This window comes from Danio aesculapii, chromosome 9 (genome assembly GCF_903798145.1).
Source record: "Danio aesculapii chromosome 9, fDanAes4.1, whole genome shotgun sequence".
Lineage (NCBI taxonomy): Eukaryota > Metazoa > Chordata > Actinopteri > Cypriniformes > Danionidae > Danio > Danio aesculapii.
Window position 1 is genome coordinate 53,546,927 of NC_079443.1, and position 20,800 is coordinate 53,567,726.

The 20,800-nt window shown below is 33.9% G+C and overlaps 1 protein-coding gene across 1 annotated transcript in view; it reads left to right on the forward strand.

The window, feature by feature from the left end:
• frmpd4 (FERM and PDZ domain containing 4) overlaps positions 1-20,800 on the forward strand; it is a 119,194-nt gene that overhangs the window by 45,926 nt on the left and 52,468 nt on the right. Inside the window, exons 4-10 of the mRNA XM_056465984.1 lie at positions 3,765-3,867; positions 5,198-5,243; positions 9,335-9,439; positions 14,218-14,325; positions 17,294-17,425; positions 17,514-17,633; positions 19,784-19,920. Coding sequence (XP_056321959.1) covers positions 3,765-3,867; positions 5,198-5,243; positions 9,335-9,439; positions 14,218-14,325; positions 17,294-17,425; positions 17,514-17,633; positions 19,784-19,920 — 751 coding nt within the window. The remainder of the gene's footprint in view (positions 1-3,764; positions 3,868-5,197; positions 5,244-9,334; positions 9,440-14,217; positions 14,326-17,293; positions 17,426-17,513; positions 17,634-19,783; positions 19,921-20,800) is intronic.

Consider the following 20,800-nt stretch of genomic DNA (forward strand, 5'->3'; position numbering starts at 1 on the left):
TATATATATATATGTATGTATATATATATATATATATGTATATGTGTGTGTGTGTGTGTACTAATCCGATCACAGGTGGACAAATAAGACTTTCCCAGTCACACCTGGAGTGTGTTTCCAGTCACACATATTTCTATTGTCTACTTTCTACCAGTTCTCCGATGAGGGAGAATCTGTATGTATATTGGCTTTCTCTTAACATTACCTTTCAAACTGTGAAAGCTGGACTACCCATAGCAGAATTCCCGTGGTTTACATTTCATAATCAACACACAAATCTTAATAAAGTACAAAATCAATTAAATGCCCTTTAGGAATATGTTACGCATTGGTGAATGAAATTAAAGATTCCTATCAACTTTAAGCCTTCACACTTGAGTTTTAACATGCTGTTTTTATAAAAATCCCTTTAACAAATATTTTTGACCATCTAAAGTAAGTAAATCGGGTTATTATGCCTCATTTCAAATTAAAGGATTAGGCTAGGTAAACTGATCTCATGCAATTAATCTAACAAAAAGACTGCTTGCTTTAAGTAGAATAATGTTACGATTATTAAAACACATTAATCTATACAAGTCTATACACATGAAATAAAACATTCACAAAGCTGTATGTTATGAAACGCCAGTTTAAGGGCACATGAGATGCATTAAAGAGAAAGCTTCCAACATTTTTAAAGATGCTCTATCCTTATATATAAACTGCCGATTCGACTTTATTTATTCATTCATTCAATTTCTTTTCGCCTTAGTCCCTTTATTAATCCGGGGTTGCCACAGCGGAATGAACCGCCAACTTATCCAGCACATGTTTTACACAGCGGATGCCCTTGCAGCTGCAACCCATCTCTGGGAAACGATTCGACTTTAAAATAACTATATTCTCTCTTGAACAACTCTTAAAACTTGATTTTGTGGCATAATTCATGAGTATTTTCCTAATTTTGTGAACTCCCGTCCACCATTAACAGTCCTCATCGTTTTCCTGTGCAGCACATGCCAGTTGTTATGGTAATTATAAACATTTGGGAGAAACGCATTTATTTCGAACTGTGATCAAAACTGACTGGAACTACCTGTGCATTTCAATAAAATAATAATGCACACCCTCCAGCCAATCAGAATCAAGAATTTCTACAGACCATGGAATAAGTATAAATAAACATGTTCTATACATGTGTGGGTGTGTGTATGTTACATTTATTTATTTATTTATTTATTATTTGTTTTTTATTAGCTATATTCATTGTTTTTGTTTTTTTATCCATTTAAGGGTGGCTTAATTTATAATCAAGCCTGGAATTATTCATATCCCTGGCCAATTCTGATTTAAGCCATTTTTTGACCAGAAATGACACGGGCTTCTCCTAAAAGATAAAAAGACGATGTACAAGAGGCATCACTAGCTATGTTTCCATCCACTTATTTATTTATTTATTTATTTATTTATTTTTTTTTTAATAATAATTTTTTTTTAGGGTTTTCACCTTTATTTAATAGGAAAGTAGAGGGTATTGTCAGGAAAGCATGGGGAGCAGAGAGAGGGGAAGGATCGGCATAGGACCGCGAGGCGGGAATCGAACTCTGGTCGCCATGAGCACCGGAGTGCATGTGTCAACGCACTAACCACTACACCACTGGCGCCGACCATCCCCTTATTTTTATGCACATTTTCCATATGCGCATCAAAAAAACAGTTGATGGAAACGCCATGATGCGCACATATTTTGAAAATGCGCATATAAAACGTTTGTGCATAACTGAGTAGGATAAACTTTTTATTCGATAAGAAAAGATGCACATAAACCACGATGGAAACACTTTTACCGCACAAATTTCAGTATACGCATTAAAAAAAGTCACGTGATTTTGTTATAAGAGATCATGTGATGATCAAAATGTGTGTAAATGGACAAAGCAGCAGGCTGAGCACACTGTAAACCATCTGAACTGTTGATTTGGTCATTCTGAAACACATTACTGTTTAAGTACTAGTGTTATTATAATAATAATGACCTCCAGAATCAAGAGCGTCTGTCTGACACCGTCAAACGCCACCGCGTGTTCACTGCGTGTCAGGATTGCCTTCTGAGGCGCAAGTCATTTATTAGATGAAGAGCAGATTGATGCCGCTTCTCCTACCGCAGCAAATTCAGTTTTTACTGTTGATATTTGGCGCCAGTTAATCAGGAAGTGACGATTTTGTTCGCTTTGACTCGTTGGATCGAACGCTGCTTTATTCGTACATCTTCAATGCGATAATCCAGCTTTACGCATAAAGTTCATTCGCATTTTTGGATGGAAACAGCTACTGTGGTAAAAAAAAGTTATTCACATTTGAACAAAAACTTTGCCGGGGTGTGAATAATTATGGGGTTGACTGTATGCTCACACACACAGATGGATTTAAAATGTTGTGTACAAAATAAAAAATACACAGTACAAAATGGTAAACTTTTATTTTGTATGCGATTTAGTTGCTGTTAATCGTTCAACAGCACTACCGTTTACATATAAAACGTACAGCACATGCAGAGATACAAATGAAAATGTTTATTGAAGAGCTGCTCTTACGGTATTTTAAAAGCATCCTAATATTGTGTCGCATCCATATAACAGATTTAAATGCATCTAAAGTCAGAACACATTGTAATTTTTTTCAGAATATGTTTAATATTAGAGTCAATATAGAGTGATTTTGATACGATTTGTTTAAATCAGTTCAGAGTTTAAGTTCTGTAAGCCCCTCCCCCTTCAATAAGCCAACTCTGTTTTGATTGGCTATCAGGCCAAAGTCTGTTTTGATTGGTCTTACAGTGTGTGTAACAAAACAGACTGTTCAGACTGTTTGTATGTCACAAGAGGCATGGGATTATGCAAATTAGTTACTTTGAATATATTGCTGAAGATCAGTAGCAGACAACAGATTTGAAAATATAATGAATCTTTAAGGTGATTCAGAGTCGACTCTTTCTTTTGAGAGACGATGTCTTTTATTTGTTGTGCACTGTTGACATTGAAGGATAGCCATGTTATAAACTTTAAATAAGTGTTTGTAAGCCCGCATGACCTGCTCTTTTAAACTCTGTGGTTTTATTCTTGGAAGAACAGAGCAGGGCCTGAGTTTACCATCTGCGGTTGTTATTGTGCCAGTTTGGACGGCATTATCAGATTGTTAATGATCTGAAATGGATTTGCATATCATCTAACTCGGCTGGTACATTTAGATCAGGAACATGTAATGTATGAATATTTAAATTTTATGCAAATGAAGGGAACTAATAACTAGATTGCGTAAGTCTTTAAAGGAACACACCACTTTTATTGAAAATAGGCTCAAATAGACTCTCTCTCTCCCTGTGTGTGTGTGTGTGTGTGTGTGTGTGTTTCTGGGTGTGCAACTGTGCATATCTGTGTGTGCGTGTATGTCTGTCTGCATGTGTCTGTATGAGTGTGTGTGTGTGTGTGTGTTTTTGTGCTCGTGTGTTTGTGTTCGTGTGTTTGTGTGTGTTTGTTTCTGTGTGTGTCTGCCTGTCTGTCTGTCTGTCTGTGTGTGTGTGTCTGTCTGTGTGTGTGTCGTTGCATCTCTCTGTGTGTATGTGTGTGTGTGTGTGTGTTTGTGTCTGCATCTCTGTGTGTGTCTTTGCATCTCTATCTATGTTTTTGTGTGTTTGTCTGCATGTGTGTATGTGTGTGTCTGCATCTCTCTTTGTGTCTGTGTGTTTATCTGTGTGCGTGTGTCCATGTGTGATGAATGTGCAGGAGGGCCTTCAGAAGGAAAGCTGATCCCAGGAGATGAAATCGTGATGATAAATGAGGAACCTGTGAGTTCGGCTCCAAGGGAAAGAGTGATCGACCTGGTCAGGTAATCTACTCCATCACTCTACCACTCCAAAAAATACTTAAAAGTAATGAGAAATCAATCTGTAAAATTAAAACTAATTTAAAAGCAAAAACAATTAAATAAAACCGAAAAGTAGAAGTGGAAAAAAGTGCCTAGAGCATAACCTGAACATTAGCCAGACATAACTTGAACATAGTCAGAACATAGCCTGAACATGGCCAGACAGCCTGAACATGGCCAGAATATAGCCTGAACATAGCCTGAAACATTACCTGAATATAACCTAAACATAGCCAGAATATGACCTAAACATAACCTGAACATGGCCAGACATAGCCTGAACATAGCCTAAACATAACCCAAACATAGTCTGAAAATTGCAGGAATATAGCCTGAATGGTAACTGAATATTAACTTAACATTATGTGAACATAAGCAGAACATTAACGGAACATAGTCAGAACATATCCTTAACATAGCCTGAACATAACCAAAACATTAACTGATCATTGCCTGAACATAGCCTGAATGTTAACTGAAAATTACCTTAACATTATTTGAACATTAACTGAACTTAGCCAAAACATATCCTTAACATAGCCTGAACATAACCAGAATGGTAACTGAATATTAGCCGAACATTACACGAACATAACCAGAATATTACTTGAACATAACCAGAACATAGCCTGAACATAACCAGAATGGTAACTGAATATTACCTTAATATTATCTGAACATAACCAGAACATTAACGAAACATAGCCAGAAAATATCCTTAACATAGCCTGAACCTAATTAACTGAACAATGCCTGAACATAGCCTGAACATAGCCAGATCATTGGCTGAACATAACCTAAACATAGCGTAATTGGTAACTGAATATTACCTTAACATTATCTGAACATTAATTGAACGTAGCCAGAACATATCCTTAACATAGCCTGAACATAACCAGAATGGTAACTGAATATTACCTTAACATTATCTAAACATAAGTAGAACATTAACGGAACATAGCCAGAACATATCCTTAACATAGCCGGAACATATCCTTAACATAGCCTAAACATAACCAGAATGGTAACTGAATATTAGCCAAATGTTAACTGAACATAGCCGGAACCATAATCTAAACATATCATTCTCTGGAGCAGGTTAGCCATGCAGTGTAAGCTAGAATAGCAACTAAGCATAATTAAATCAAAGTTCCCCCATATGGTACCTAAAACCCAGGATTGGTGCAATAACTAAACTGGAACTTAACTGGCTAACTAGCTAATCTGGCTTTAAAGTACAGGCTCCAGGAGTGTTTTGCACTTTCTGATGATCATTATTCTTATTTTGCAGGAGTTGTAAGGAGTCCATCATCCTGACAGTGGTGCAGCCGTATCCTGTAAGTGCTTTTTTTCATCAGAAATACTGCGAAGCAGAGAATTGTGATGCTCGACATACTGATTAACACTTAACACTGTTTCACTGTGTATTTTGGCTTATTTGATCAGGCATTGATCTACTAATCATTCTGCAGTATCCATATTTAAATCCATTCTGCAGATCTCTAAAGATTTAGCTTCAAACTCAGTGTATATATGTATATATATATATATATATATATATATATATACATATATACATATATACATATATATATATATATATATATATATATATATATATATATATATATATATATATATATATATATATATATATACATATATATATATATATACATATATATATATACATATACATATATATATATACATATACATATATATATATACATATATATATATATACATATATATATATATATATATATATATACATATATATATATATATATATATATATATATATATATATATATATATATACATATATATATATATATATATATATATATATATATATATATGTATATATATATATGTATATATATATATGTATATATATATATATATGTGTATATATATATATATATATATATATATATATATATATATATACATATATATATATATATATATATATATATATATACATATATATATATATATATATATATATATATATATATATATATATATACATATATATATATATATATATATATATATATATATATATATATATATATACATATATATATATATATACATATATATATATATATATATATATATATATACATATATATATATACATATATATATATATATATATATATATATATATATATATATATATATATATATATATATATATATATATATATATATATATATATATATATATATATATATATATATATATATATATATATACATATATATATATATATATATATATATACATATATACATATATATATATATATATACATATATATACACACATACATAGTGCATCCGGAAAGTATTAATAGCGCTTCACTTTTTCCAAATTTGTTTATATTACAGTCTTATTCCAAACTGGATTAAATTCCTTTATTTCCTGCACATTCTACACACAATCCCCCATAATGACAATGTGAAACAAGAGTTTTTGAAATTGTTGCAAATTTATTCAAAATAAAAAAGCTGAAGATCACATGTACATCAGTATTCACAGCCTTTGCTCAATACTTTGTTGATGCACCTTTGGGAGCGATTACAGCCTCAAGTCTTTTTGAATATGATGCCACAAGCTCAGCACCTGTCTTTAGAGGTACTGCAAAGAGGAATGGGCAAAAATTCCTAAAGCTCTATCAGGTTGGATGGACAGCGACGGTGTACAGCCATATTCAGATCTCTCCATAGATGTTCAATAGGATTTAGATCTGGGCTCTGGCTGGGCCACTCAAGGACATTCACCAAGTTGTTGTGAAGCCACTCCATTGGTATTTTGGCTGTGTGCTTTGGGTTATTGTCCTGCTGGAAGATGAACCGTCGCCCCAGTCTGAGGTCAAGAGCACTCTGAAGCAGGTTTTCATTCAGGATGTACATCCCCACAGCATGATGCTGACACCACCATGCTTCACTGTAGGGATGCTAATAGCCTGGTGTTTTGCGCTGCCTGCTATTCTCCAAACGTAACGTGGCGTTCACTCCAAAGAGTTCAATTTGAGTCTTATCAGACCAGAGAGTTTAGTTTCTTATGGTCTGAGAGTCCTTCAGATGCCTTTTGGCAAATTCCAGACGAGGAGTGGCTTCAGTCTGGCCACTCTACCATACAGGCCTGATTGGTGGATTGTTGCGTAGATGGTTGTCCTTCTGTAAGGTTCTCCTCTCTCCACAGAAGAACGCTGGAGCACAGACAAAGTGACCATCGGGTTATTGATCACCTCACTGACTAAGGCCCTTCTCCCCCGATCACTCAGCTTAGATGGCCGGCCAGCTCTAGGTAGAGTCCTAGTGGTTCAAACATCTTCCACTTACAGATGATGGAGGCCGCTGTGCTCACTGGAACTTTTAGAGCAGCAATCCTGTCTCTGAGGTCTACAGACAATTCCTTTGTCTTCATGCTTGGTTTGTGCTTTGACATGCACTGTCAACCCTGGGACCTTATATAGACAGGTGTATGCCTTTTCAAATCATGTCCAATCAACTGTATTGACCACAGGTGTACTCCAATGAAGCTGCTGAAACATCTCAAGAATGATCAGTGAGGATGAAAATGAAACCATTTCAGCAAGACAATGATCCAAAACACAGCCAAGGAGGCTCTCAGATGCTTTTAGAGAAAGAAAATCAAGCTGTAGAATGGCCCAGCCGATCACTTGAGCCGAATCCAATAGAAAATACAGAATAAAGCTCAGTGTTTAAGTTATTAAGATATTAAATGGATTAAACGTAACAATCAGAGAGTCTAATGATGCTGGATGAACAAGGAGAAGACACAACTGCTGGTTAGTGAAACAAAAAGTATTTATTAAACAGAGAATGTCAAACAATGAATAAAGGAAATTAGATGTAATTTTAAATAATCGAATTATACAAAGAAAGCAGGAGTGTTGCCAAAACAAAGAAATAAGTATAACAAAACAATCTAACTAAACCCCAACTCACTAAACTGACTAACCAAAAAAAAATGCAGGAACAAAACCGTAATCTTCAGCACGTAGCTTAACTAAACTTCATAACTACTCCAAAACATAATTACACATGTGGCAACGCCTCCATAAACGAACTAACAAATAGATATACTAAGCTGCTTACATTACTAGAGTTCTCGTGAAGTACACACTGTTAGCCGTTAGCAAAACAAGAGCTATTAATTCAATTCTCATAAAGATCGGTCAACTTCTCAATAGATCCTAAATTGAGCTGCACAACAAGCTAATCTAAAATATCGATCACTAAATCCAGAGAAATGACACCGTACAGCAACAGCAACCAAATTAAACCAAACTAAACTAAACAAACACAAATGGACAGGCCGGCCAACACAAGCGAGGAGTTTGGCGGTGAGCCAAGCACTCCTGGAGAACAGCGCAGGCGCACGAATTTTATACTGTGCGGACCAGCTCCTGATTGGCACGCCGATTGAGTCACGATATGATTGACGGCCCCTTCGACCAATGGTTGCACACCTAAAACAGGATAGGATGCACAACGGATGAGAGAGGAGTGAACGCAAAACAGAAAACAACAACAAAACATATGTGAAACGTGACAGATCGGATAGATGAGATCCACAGAACCATCAAGATTTATACCCTCTGTTAAGTCTGTACGAAACTCACACCTGAGCAATGCATGTGACTTCATTCTCTATATGAGGGGTGTCTTTACGCTGCCAGCACCAAACAAGCCTTTTATATATAAAGTATTAAATATGTTTCAGCAGTTGAGTACTTTCTCCTTCTGTCATCCATACACTGAACATTTTTTATTTAGATTTGTTTTATTTTTTATGTTTTTATTGTTTGAGTTTTTACCAAAATCTGGTTCAGTTCCATGTCAACAGCTCCTTTAGAAGTATTACTCCCAGGAAAAAAATATGCCATGTTCAATACTTATATTGAATAAATACATTTGAAGTGGATCAAAACCGTTCATTAAAGTTGTCTGGAAACTATTCAACAACACCTGTTCTTGTCTTAGGAGTATTTTGATAAACTGTTTTGATCCACTTCAAATGTTGACTACTGTATATCACTTCTCTATATTTTTTCTTTATTTTAGTTAGTTTATAGTAAACTTGTTGCATGTTTCGCCATGATTTTTTCCATTTATTTGACTTTTTAGCACTTCGAGTACGTTTATTAATTTGTATTTGTTTACATTTTTTGTACTTAATGTTAAACTAAAAGAAATGCTGAAATAAATAGTATAATTTCACTCAATATTCAGTTTCTTTTTATTATGCTTTTAGGTTTAGTTTTTGTTAAAGACCATAACCCTGCTGCAGTTTCATGTAGATCTGCTTATTAGACTAGAAGATAATAACCTAATAAAACTGATTTTTCAGTAATATTTCTGCTTTTGTTCCCACCAGTCTCCCAAATCTGCCTTCATCAGTGCAGCTAAAAAGGCCAAGTTGAAATCCAATCCGGTCAAAGTGCGCTTTGCTGAAGAAGTCATTATTAATGGACAAGTACCGGTGAGTGAAAAATGACACGTTTTGCTTGGAAAGCATGTCATGCAGCTCATATTTTTCATTTAATTTGTACATTTACAGCTTATTACTTATTACCTATGAACTGCAATCAGCTGCTGAAATTACACAACAAAATCTGTAATATAATCGGGTAGATTACACAATTATGGTAATGTTATCTGACTACTTTTGGATTACATTTAGATTACTTTTTTGCTAACTCTTATTTGATTTCACATACAGTTTAAGTCTGTATTATTAGCCCTCCTGTTTAGTTTTTCCTCCAATTTCTGTTTAACGGAGAGCAGATTTTATCAACACATTTCTAAACATAATAGTTTAATAACTCATTGATTTATTTTATGATGACAGTAAATAATATTAGACTAGATATTCTTCAACATACTAGTATTCAGCTTAAAGTGACATGTAAAGGCTTAACTAGGTTAATTAGGGTAAAGTTAGGGTAATTAGGCAAGTCATTGTATAACAGTGGTTTGTTCTGGAGACAATCCAAAACTAATATTGCTTAAAGGGGATAATAATATTGACCTCAAAATGGGTTTTAAAAAATTAGATAATGCTTTTATTCTAGCCGAAATAAAACAAATAAAACTTTCTATAGAAGAAAAAAGATTATAATAAATAGGAAATACTGTGAAAAATTCCTGAATCTGTTCAACATCATTTGGGAAATATTTGTCTTGGAACCAAAAATTAAAAGGAGGGTGAATAATTTTGACTTCAACTAAATGTTGAAGCAGTATAATTTTGTGCTATTTAAATGATACAATAATTAAATATTTTAATTATTAGCCACAAGAGCATTAACAGCTGTTTTTAAAGTACAATAATGGATAGTTAATACTTTACAGTACACACACTAATAGAGTGTTTTTTTCCTGATGGTAACACTGAATAAAATTAAATCACTAATGTTTGCTTCAATATAAGTGCATTTAGAAAGTAGCAACATTACAAAAAAACGCTAACACTTAATAATAACTACACACTATAAATAATTTATTGATCATTAGCATCTAGTGAATTTATTATCTGTTAAGCATTAACTCTACATTAATAAACGTTAGTAAGCAGTTTATAACTGCAGTTACAGATGCTGTATTATTGTCTTGTAAGCACATTTATAATGGGCTTAATAATTGTACTTTCATAATTTGGAACCGGTTGATTTTTCATTACTAAATTAAGTATTGAATTATTTACAAATCATTTGTATTTAAGAGTAAATGGAGTTTTTTTTAAGATCATTCAGAATGAGTTGATAAATGATTAATAAACTATTGAAATTAACGTTTATATGTCTTAATATTCAGGCATATATTAATAGTTAATGTGTATGTTAATAAATGCTTTATTAACTCAACTTCATGCAGTTTTGTGACCTAAAGTGAGGACTATTCATGCTTTATATACCCCTTATAAATGACAATTAAAGGCTCAGTATCAAATGAACAATAATCTTTGCAATCTCATCTAAAAAGTAAAATGACTGTAAAGTTTAAACATTGCTGAATAACAGGAGTCAAAATATGACATAAAATTGGATAAAACAACAACAACAACAGTATAATAATTTAACAATATAATAAGATGCAATCTTTAAACTGTGCAGTAATCTTATTTTAGAGAAGGTTGCAGAGATTTATTTTTCATTTGATGCAGTTTGATTTGTGCATCTTCAAATGAATAGAAATCAATAATGTCATTTATTTTTCATTTTTCCTGCCTTTACTTGTCATTTATAAGGGATTTATAAAGCATAAATAGTCCTCACTTTAGATTAGGTCACAAAACTGCATGAAGTTGAGTTAATAAAGCATTTATTAACACACAAATTTACTATTAGTATATGTCTGAATAATAAGATATATAATTAGAATTTTGATTAATTTGAATAGTTTATTAATCATTTACTAACTCATTCTTAAAAAACAACCAACTATTCTTAAACAACTAGTTTGTAAATAATGCAATACTTAATTTAGTAATGAAAAATTATTCATTAACAACGTATGAAAATAAGATTATTAAGCCCATTATAAATGTGCTTACAAGTCAATAATACAGAATTTGTAACTGCAGTTATAAACTGCTTACTAACGTTTATTAATGTAGAGGTAATGCTTAACAGATAATGAATTCACTATATACTAATGATTATTAGATGACTCTTAGTGTGTAGTTATTATAAAGTGTTACCCAAAAAACAATATTGCCAACATTTAATTGACTGTAATATCACAGCAGCATCAAATATATAATAAAATAAAACACATGAAGGGGTGGCGGCATGGTGGCTTAGTGGTTAGCACTGTTGCCTCACAGCAGGAAGGAAGCTGGTTCGAGTTTCGGCTGGGTCATTTGGCGTTTCTGTGTGGAGTTTGCATGTTCTTGTTGTTGTGGGTTTCCTCCAGGTGCTCCGGTTTCCCCCACAGTCCAAACACATGCGCTATAGGGGAATTGATGAACTAAATTGGCCGTAGTGTATGAGTGTGTGTGTATGGATGTTTCCCAGTACTGGGTTACTGCTGGAAGGGCATCTGCTGTGTAAAACATTTATTCATTTGCTTTTCGGCTTAGTAACTTTATTAATCTAGGGTTGCCACAGTGGAATGAATCGCCAACTTATCCCGCATATGTTTTACGCAGCGGATGCTTTTCCAGCTGCAACCCATCACTGGAAAACATCCATACACGCTCATTCACACACACACACACACACTACGGACAGTTTTAGCTTACCCAATTCACCTATAGCACATGTCTTTGGTCTTGTGGGGGAAACCGGAGCACCCGGAGGAAACCCATGCCAGCATAGGGAGAACATGCAAACTCTACACAGAAACGCCAACTGACCCAGTCAGGACTCAAACCAGTGACCTTCTTGCTGTGAGGCAACAGTGCTACCCACTGTGCCACCACATCGCCCCTGTGTAAAGCATATGCTTGTTAATTTGGCAGTTCATTCCGCTGTGGCGACACCTCATGAATAAAGGGACTAAGCTGAAGGAAAATGAAATGAACACATGAAGTGCAAAAAAATGAAAACATCAAACAATAAAAACATGAAGAATCATGGATGTATACAAGCGGCAGTTTTGTTCTTAAACAATATAAACATTAATAAAGAATCAGTGAATTATAAACAAATTACTGCCATCGTGTAAATGATATGTAATCATAAAGTAACTGTAATCTAATTATGAGTATATTAAAAAGTAGTTTACTCTAATTACTAGTAATCTGATCACAATTACGAATAAGTCAAACTCAGTGCAGAAAACACTATTAGGTCTGCAGACCAGTTTTAATTTTTGTTTGGTTTTTATTATTAACTTGTTTTCATTAATCGTGGTTACTTTTTATTTTATTCATTCATTTTCCTTCGCCTTAGTCTCTGTTTTTAATCAAGGGTCACCACAGTGGAATGAACCGCCAACTATTCCAGCACATGTTTTACACAGCGGATGCACTTACAGCCGCAACCCATTACTTGAAAACACCTATACACTCTTACATTCACGCAAATATAGCACATGTGTTTGCATTGTGGGAGAAACCGGAGCACCCAGAGGAAACCCGCAACAACACGGGGAGAACATGCAAACTCCACACAGAAATGCCAACTGACTGAGCCGGGACTCGAACCAGCGACCTTCTTGCTGTGAGGCGACAGTGCTAACCACTAAGCCACCGTGCCACTACTTATTAATATTAATAAGTAATCTGATATTTGTAATCTGATTACATAATCCAGATTATAGAAAGCTCAAACTTAATGCAGAAAAATGACCAAGTCTGCACAACAGTTTAATTGTATTAAATACTTGTTTTAGTCGTTCTTCTTTAGTTTTAACTAAACTTTAAAATATCAAAATTGACAACATGCTAAAATAAAAAATGGGTTTTAATTTTGTATTTTTTTTTTATTTACATTTTTAGTTTTATTTACTTTAATTATATCTATGATTGTTTTTTTAGCTAGTTTTATGTAATTTATTTTCACTTTAATTTTATTTTTTTAATTATTTACTTAATTTATTTATTTATTATATAGGTTTTTTTTTAAGTCGTGTACTCGAATTACAAGTAATCAAATTTTTGTAATCTGATTACGTAATACAGATTGCATATAATCCAGCTCTGTTTACAACTCATCTGAACTTCATGATGTGACGTTTCTGCGTAAAAGCGGAGATTCAGAGAGGAAGAGAGTGTCGGGTTTTGATTATAATCATCTGAGATTGATTGGATTGTGAAAAGTGGACGTTTTGCAGCATAAGCGGATTGACATCGGAAAGTGATTTCACATTATTGCATTGTGATGAAGATTACAAAGACATGTTACGTAAATGATAGCGTTTGTTTATTCTTATTCCTCCATTAGTGGCATGATGAGATGTTAATGAATGTGAATATGCAAATTTGTGACTCAGTGATGGATTATTCAGCAGATAAAAGACATCAAGTTGTTTTATTCATCCATTTATTGGAAACTAGAAGGTTTATGGCTGTATTGTAGTGGTTTAATTGATCTAAGATGCTAAAAATATATACATAACTTTCTCAAAGGTCTCGACATGTTTGTATATTTTGAAATGGTACTACCCAAATGACAGCCTTCATTTCTGAGAGTGTATATTTATTACAGCTACTACCCTGTTGATGTTAATTTAAAAATACAAATGAATTGTATTAGTTATTAACTCCATCAGAAACTTTATATATAATAACTGGATGATGATGTTGTTTTGCAGGAGTCGGTGAAGGATAATTCTTTGCTCTTCATGCCAAACGTGTTGAAGGTTTATCTGGAAAACGGACAAACCAAATCCTTCAAGTTTGACTGCAACACCTCTATTAAGGTACATCAGCGTTGTGGATATTTGCATGTGAAAATGTTTGGATACCATATTAAATTCCAATCTTTCCATATCAGGACATGACAAATTGTTATATAAAACATATATACATAAATGAAATGAAAAGGTCAATAGGATTTTTTTATAATAAACCGACTTCACTTAAAATAATATAACAAGCTGTTGCCACAAAATGGCACTAGACAGTCAAAAACACAAAGCTGACAGAAACTAAAACAGCTGATGGAGTATACACTAACCTGAGCATTATTCAGACACAAGATGGCGCCAAACAGTCAAAAACACAAAGCTGACAGAAACTAAAACAGCTGATGGAGTATACACTAACCTGAGCATTATTCAGACACAAGATGGCGCCAAACAGTCAAACACAAAGCAGACAGAAACTAAAACAGCTGATGGAGTATACACTAACCTGAGCATTATTCAGACACAAGATGGCCCCAAACAGTCAAAAACACAAAGCTGACAGAAACTAAAACAGCTGATGGAGTATACACTAACCTGTGCATTATTCAGACACAAGATGGCCCCAAACAGTCAAAAACACAAAGCTGACAGAAACTAAAACAGCTGATGGAGTATACACTAACCTGAGCATTATTCAGACACAAGATGGCGCCAAACAGTCAAACACAAAGCAGACAGAAACTAAAACAGCTGATGGAGTATACACTAACCTGTGCATTATTCAGACACAAGATGGCCCCAAACAGTCAAAAACACAAAGCTGACAGAAACTAAAACAGCTGATGGAGTATACACTAACCTGAGCATTATTCAGACACAAGATGGCGCCAAACAGTCAAAAACACAAAGCTGACAGAAACTAAAACAGCTGATGGAGTATACACTAACCTGAGCATTATTCAGACACAAGATGGTGCCAAACAGTCAAACACAAAGCTGACAGGAACTAAAACAGCTGATGGAGTATACACTAACCTGAGCATTATTCAGACACAAGATGGCACCAAACAGTCAAAAACACAAAGCAGACAGAAACTAAAACAGCTGATGGAGTATACACTAACCTGAGCATTATTCAGACACAAGATGGCACCAAACAGTCAAAAACACAAAGCAGACAGGAACTAAAACAGCTGATGGAGTATACACTAACCTGAGCATTATTCAGACACAAGATGGCACCAAACAGTCAAAAACACAAAGCAGACAGAAACTAAAACAGCTGATGGAGTATACACTAACCTGAGCATTATTCAGACACAAGATGGTGCCAAACAGTCAAAAACACAAAGCAGACAGGAACTAAAACAGCTGATGGAGTATACACTAACCTGAGCATTATTCAGACACAAGATGGCACCAAACAGTCAAAAACACAAAGCAGACAGAAACTAAAACAGCTGATGGAGTATACACTAACCTGAGCATTATTAAGACACAAGATGGCGCCAAACAGTCAAAAACGCAAAGCAGACAGAAACTAAAACAGCTGATGGAGTATACACTAACCTGAGCATTATTCAGACACAAGATGGCACCAAACAGTCAAAAACACAAAGCAGACAGAAACAGCTGATGGAGTATACACTAACCTGAGCATTATTCAGACACAAGATGGTGCCAAACTGTCAAACACAAAGCTGACAGAAACTAAAACAGCTGATGGAGTATACACTAACCTGAGCATTATTCAGACACAAGATGGCACCAAACAGTCAAAAACACAAAGCTGACAGAAACAGCTGATGGAGTATACACTAACCTGAGCATTATTCAGACACAAGATGGCGCCAAATAGTCAAAAACACAAAGCTGACAGAAACAGCTGATGGAGTATACACTAACCTGAGCATTATTCAGACACAAGATGGCACCAAACAGTCAAAAACACAAAGCTGACAGAAACAGCTGATGGAGTATACACTAACCTGAGCATTATTCAGACACAAGATGGCACCAAACAGTCAAACACACAAAACAGACAGAAACTAAAACAGCTGATGGAGTATACACTAACCTGTGCATTATTCAGACACAAGATGGCGCCAAACAGTCAAAAACACAAAGCTGACAGAAACTAAAACAGCTGATGGAGTATACACTAACCTGCGCATTATTCAGACACAAGATGGCCCCAAACAGTCAAAAACACAAAGCTGACAGAAACTAAAACAGCTGATGGAGTATACACTAACCTGCGCATTATTCAGACACAAGATGGCCCCAAACAGTCAAAAACACAAAGCTGACAGAAACTAAAACAGCTGATGGAGTATACACTAACCTGAGCATTATTCAGACACAAGATGGTGCCAAACAGTCAAACACAAAGCTGACAGAAACTAAAACAGCTGATGGAGTATACACTAACCTGAGCATTATTCAGACACAAGATTGTGCCAAACAGTCAAACACAAAGCTGACAGAAACTAAAACAGCTGATGGAGTATACACTAACCTGAGCATTATTCAGACACAAGATGGTGCCAAACAGTCAAAAACACAAAGCAGACAGGAACTAAAACAGCTGATGGAGTATACACTAACCTGAGCATTATTCAGACACAAGATGGCGCCAAACAGTCAAAAACACAAAGCAGACAGAAACTAAAACAGCTGATGGAGTATACACTAACCTGAGCATTATTCAGACACAAGATGGTGCCAAACAGTCAAAAACACAAAGCAGACAGGAACTAAAACAGCTGATGGAGTATACACTAACCTGAGCATTATTCAGACACAAGATGGCCCCAAACAGTCAAAAACACAAAGCAGACAGAAACTAAAACAGCTGATGGAGTATACACTAACCTGAGCATTATTCAGACACAAGATGGCGCCAAACAATCAAAAACACAAAGCTGACTATTATGAAATGGACAAAATTGGACTGACCTATCATAATGGCGTATTCCTGACAGCTGCGTAATAATCATGTATAACAGAGCTGATGTATTTATTGTTGTGTTTCTGAAAGGATGTTATTCTGACGCTGCAAGAGAAGCTGTCTATTAAAAGCATCGAGCACTTCTCTCTGATGCTGGAGCACAAGGTGGAAGGATCTGCAACAAAACTGATGCTTTTACACGAACAGGAGATGCTAACACAGGTTTGATGTGTTTGTGCATTCAATAACAAGTGTTTCTGAAGTTATAAGAAGCGCAGACAGATGTTTAAATGAGCTATTGTTGTTTTAGGTGACTCAGAGGCCGGGCTCACATAAGATGAAGTGTTATTTCCGCATCAGTTTCCTTCCTAAAGATCCTGTAGATCTGCTGAGGAGAGATGCTGCTGCTTTTGATTATCTCTATGTGCAGGTAACACATTTGAGAGCAAGTTTGTGGTTCACATATGTTTTGGTTTGATTTACCGTTTTATATTTTATAATGTTTGTGCTTTCCTCCAAAATATCACATGATTTTGAAATGAATTTTGATTTATTGCTTTTTATATATATATTTATGCTTTTTCCCACATATCACATGCTTTTGACTTGAATTTTATTATTTATTTATTTATTTATTTATTTATTTATTTATCTGTTTGTTACTCATTTAATCTTTTTAAATTTTTATGCTTTTTCGCCAAATATCACATGCTTTTGACTTTTGACTGAAATTTATTTATTTATTTATTTGTTTGTTTGTCTGTTTATTTGTTTATTTATTTGTTTGTATGTTTGTTATTTATTTATTTATTTTTATAATAACCATGCTTTTCCCCCAAATATCACATGCTTTTGACTTTTATTTATTTATTTATTTATTTATTTATTTATTTATTTATTTATTTATTTATCTGTTTGTTTGTTTATTTATTTATCTGTTTGTTTGTTATTCATTTATTTTTTATAATAGTTATGCTTTTTCTCCAAATATCAAATGCTTTTGACTTGAATTTTTTTTGAATTTTTTTTCTTTGTTTGTTTGTTTGTTTGTTTGTTTATTTATTTGTTTGTTTATTTTATTGTTTATAATAGTTAATGCTTTTTCCCCTCAATATCACATTTTTTCACCTGAAATTTATTTACTTACTAATTTAATTTAATTTACTTTTTATGATATTTTTGCTTTTTCCTAAGTCACATACTTTTGACTGAATTTTATTTATTTATTTATTTGTCTGTTTGTTTGTTTGATTGTTTGTTTTTTTGTTTGTTATTTATTTTTTATAATAGTTATGCTTTTTTTCCAAATATTACATGCTTTTGACTTGAATATTTTTTACTTATTTTTTTGTTTATCTGTTTGTTTATGTTTTATAATAGTTGTGCTTTCCCCTAAATATTACATGCTTTTGACTTGAATATTATTTACTTATTTTTTTGTTTATCTGTTTGTTTATGTTTTATAATAGTTTGTTTATGTTTTATAATAGTTGTGCTTTCCCCTAAATATTACATGCTTTTGACTTGAATATTATTTACTTATTTTTTTGTTTATCTGTTTGTTTATTTTTTTATAATAGTTGTGCTTTTCCCCCAAATATTACATGCTTTTGACTTGAATTTTATTTTATTTTAGATTTTATTATATTTAAGCTTTTTCCAAAATGTCACATGGTTTTGACTTTTGACTTAAAGTTTGTTTATTTATTTATTTATCTGTTTGTTTGTCTGTTTGTTTGTTTGTTTGTTTTTTATAATAGTTATGCTTTTTTCCAAATATCACATGCTTTTTTACCTGAAATTAATTTACTTACTTATTTAATAATATTTACATTTGTTTTATTTGTATTTATTTTTTTAATAGTTATGCCTTTTCCCAAATCACATTTCACATCCTTTTCACATGCTTTTGAGCTGAATTACTTGTTTATTCACTTTATTTAAATTTATTTTATTTTATTTTTGTAACATTTATGCTTTTTTTCCAAATATCACATGCTTTTGACTAAAAGCATTTAGTTTTTATATTTATATTTTATTATTTATTTATTTATTGGTTGGTTTGTTTGTTTGTTTGTTTTTATAATAGTTATGCTTTTTCCCTCAAATATCACATGCTTAATTTATCTGAACTTTATTTACTTATTTTTTTATTTTAAAAATAATAATAATAATTATTATTATTGTTGTTGTTGTTGTTGTTGTTATGCAATATTTGTGCTTTTTCCTGAATGTCACATGCTTTTGACCTGAATATTATTATTTTATTTATTTATTTATTTATTAATGAATTAATGTATTTATTTGTTTTTATCTGCATGTGCATTGACTGTAAAATGTTAAGCAGTGAAGAACACACAGTTGCTGCAGTGTAAATGGTTTCATGCATTATTATTTCATGAATTATTATTATCATGCACATGGCATACAGCATAATTCTGTGCAGATATCGAGATTGTGAAGGCAAACAGCAGAGGAAAGGTTACGCGGTGTGTTGTTGACTCTGTGTGTGTGTGTGTGTGTGTGTGTGTGTGTGTGTGTGTGTGTGTGTGTGTGTGTTTGTGTGTGTTCTGAATGCAGAGCTGTAAGGATGTGGTGCAGGAGCGTTTTGGGTCGGAGCTGAAATACGACACGGCTCTTCGTCTCGCTGCTCTTCAGATGTACATCCTGACGCTCAGCACCAAACACACACAGAAGGTCTCGCTCAAGTACATCGAGTGAGTCTTTTTTCTTTCATCCCTCCTTTCATTCATTCATTCCATCCTTCTGTTCTTCTTCCTTTCATTCATTCATTCATCCCATTCATCCCATCCATCTATGCATCCATCCTACCTTCCCTTCCTTCCATTTATTCCATCCATCCATCCATCCATCTGTTCATCCTTCCATTCATTCATCCAGTCATTCATTCATTCCATCCTTCCTTCTATTCATTCATTTATTCATCCTATCCATCCATCCATCCATCCATCCTTTCATTCATTCATTCCATCCTTTTGTTCCCTTCCTTCCTTCCTTCCTTCCTGTCATTCATTCATTCATTCATTCATCCCATTCATCCCATCCATGCATCCACCCTACCTTCCCTTCCTTCCATTTATTCCATCCATCCATCCATCCATCCATCTGTTCATCCTTCCATTCATTCATCCAGTCATTCATTCATTCCATCCTTCCTTGTATTCATTCATTTATTCATTCCATCCATCCATCCATTCATCCTTTCAGTCATTCATTCCATCCTTCTGTTCATCCTTCCTTCCATCCATCCTTCCTGCCTTCCTTCCTTCCTTCCTTTCTTTGATTAATTTATTCATTCATCCCATCCATCCATGCATCCATCCTTCCTTCCATTTATTCCTTCCATCCATCCATCCATCCATCCATCCATCCATCCATCCATTCATTCATTCATTCAGTCATTCATCCCATCCACCCATCCTTCCTTCCTTCCTTCCTTCCTTCCTTCCTTCCTTCCTTTCATGTATGCATTCATTCATCCCATCCATTCTTCTTTCATTCATTCATTCCATCCATCCTTCCTTCCTTCTATACACCCTATCATCCACCCTACCATCCATCCATCATCCTTCCTTC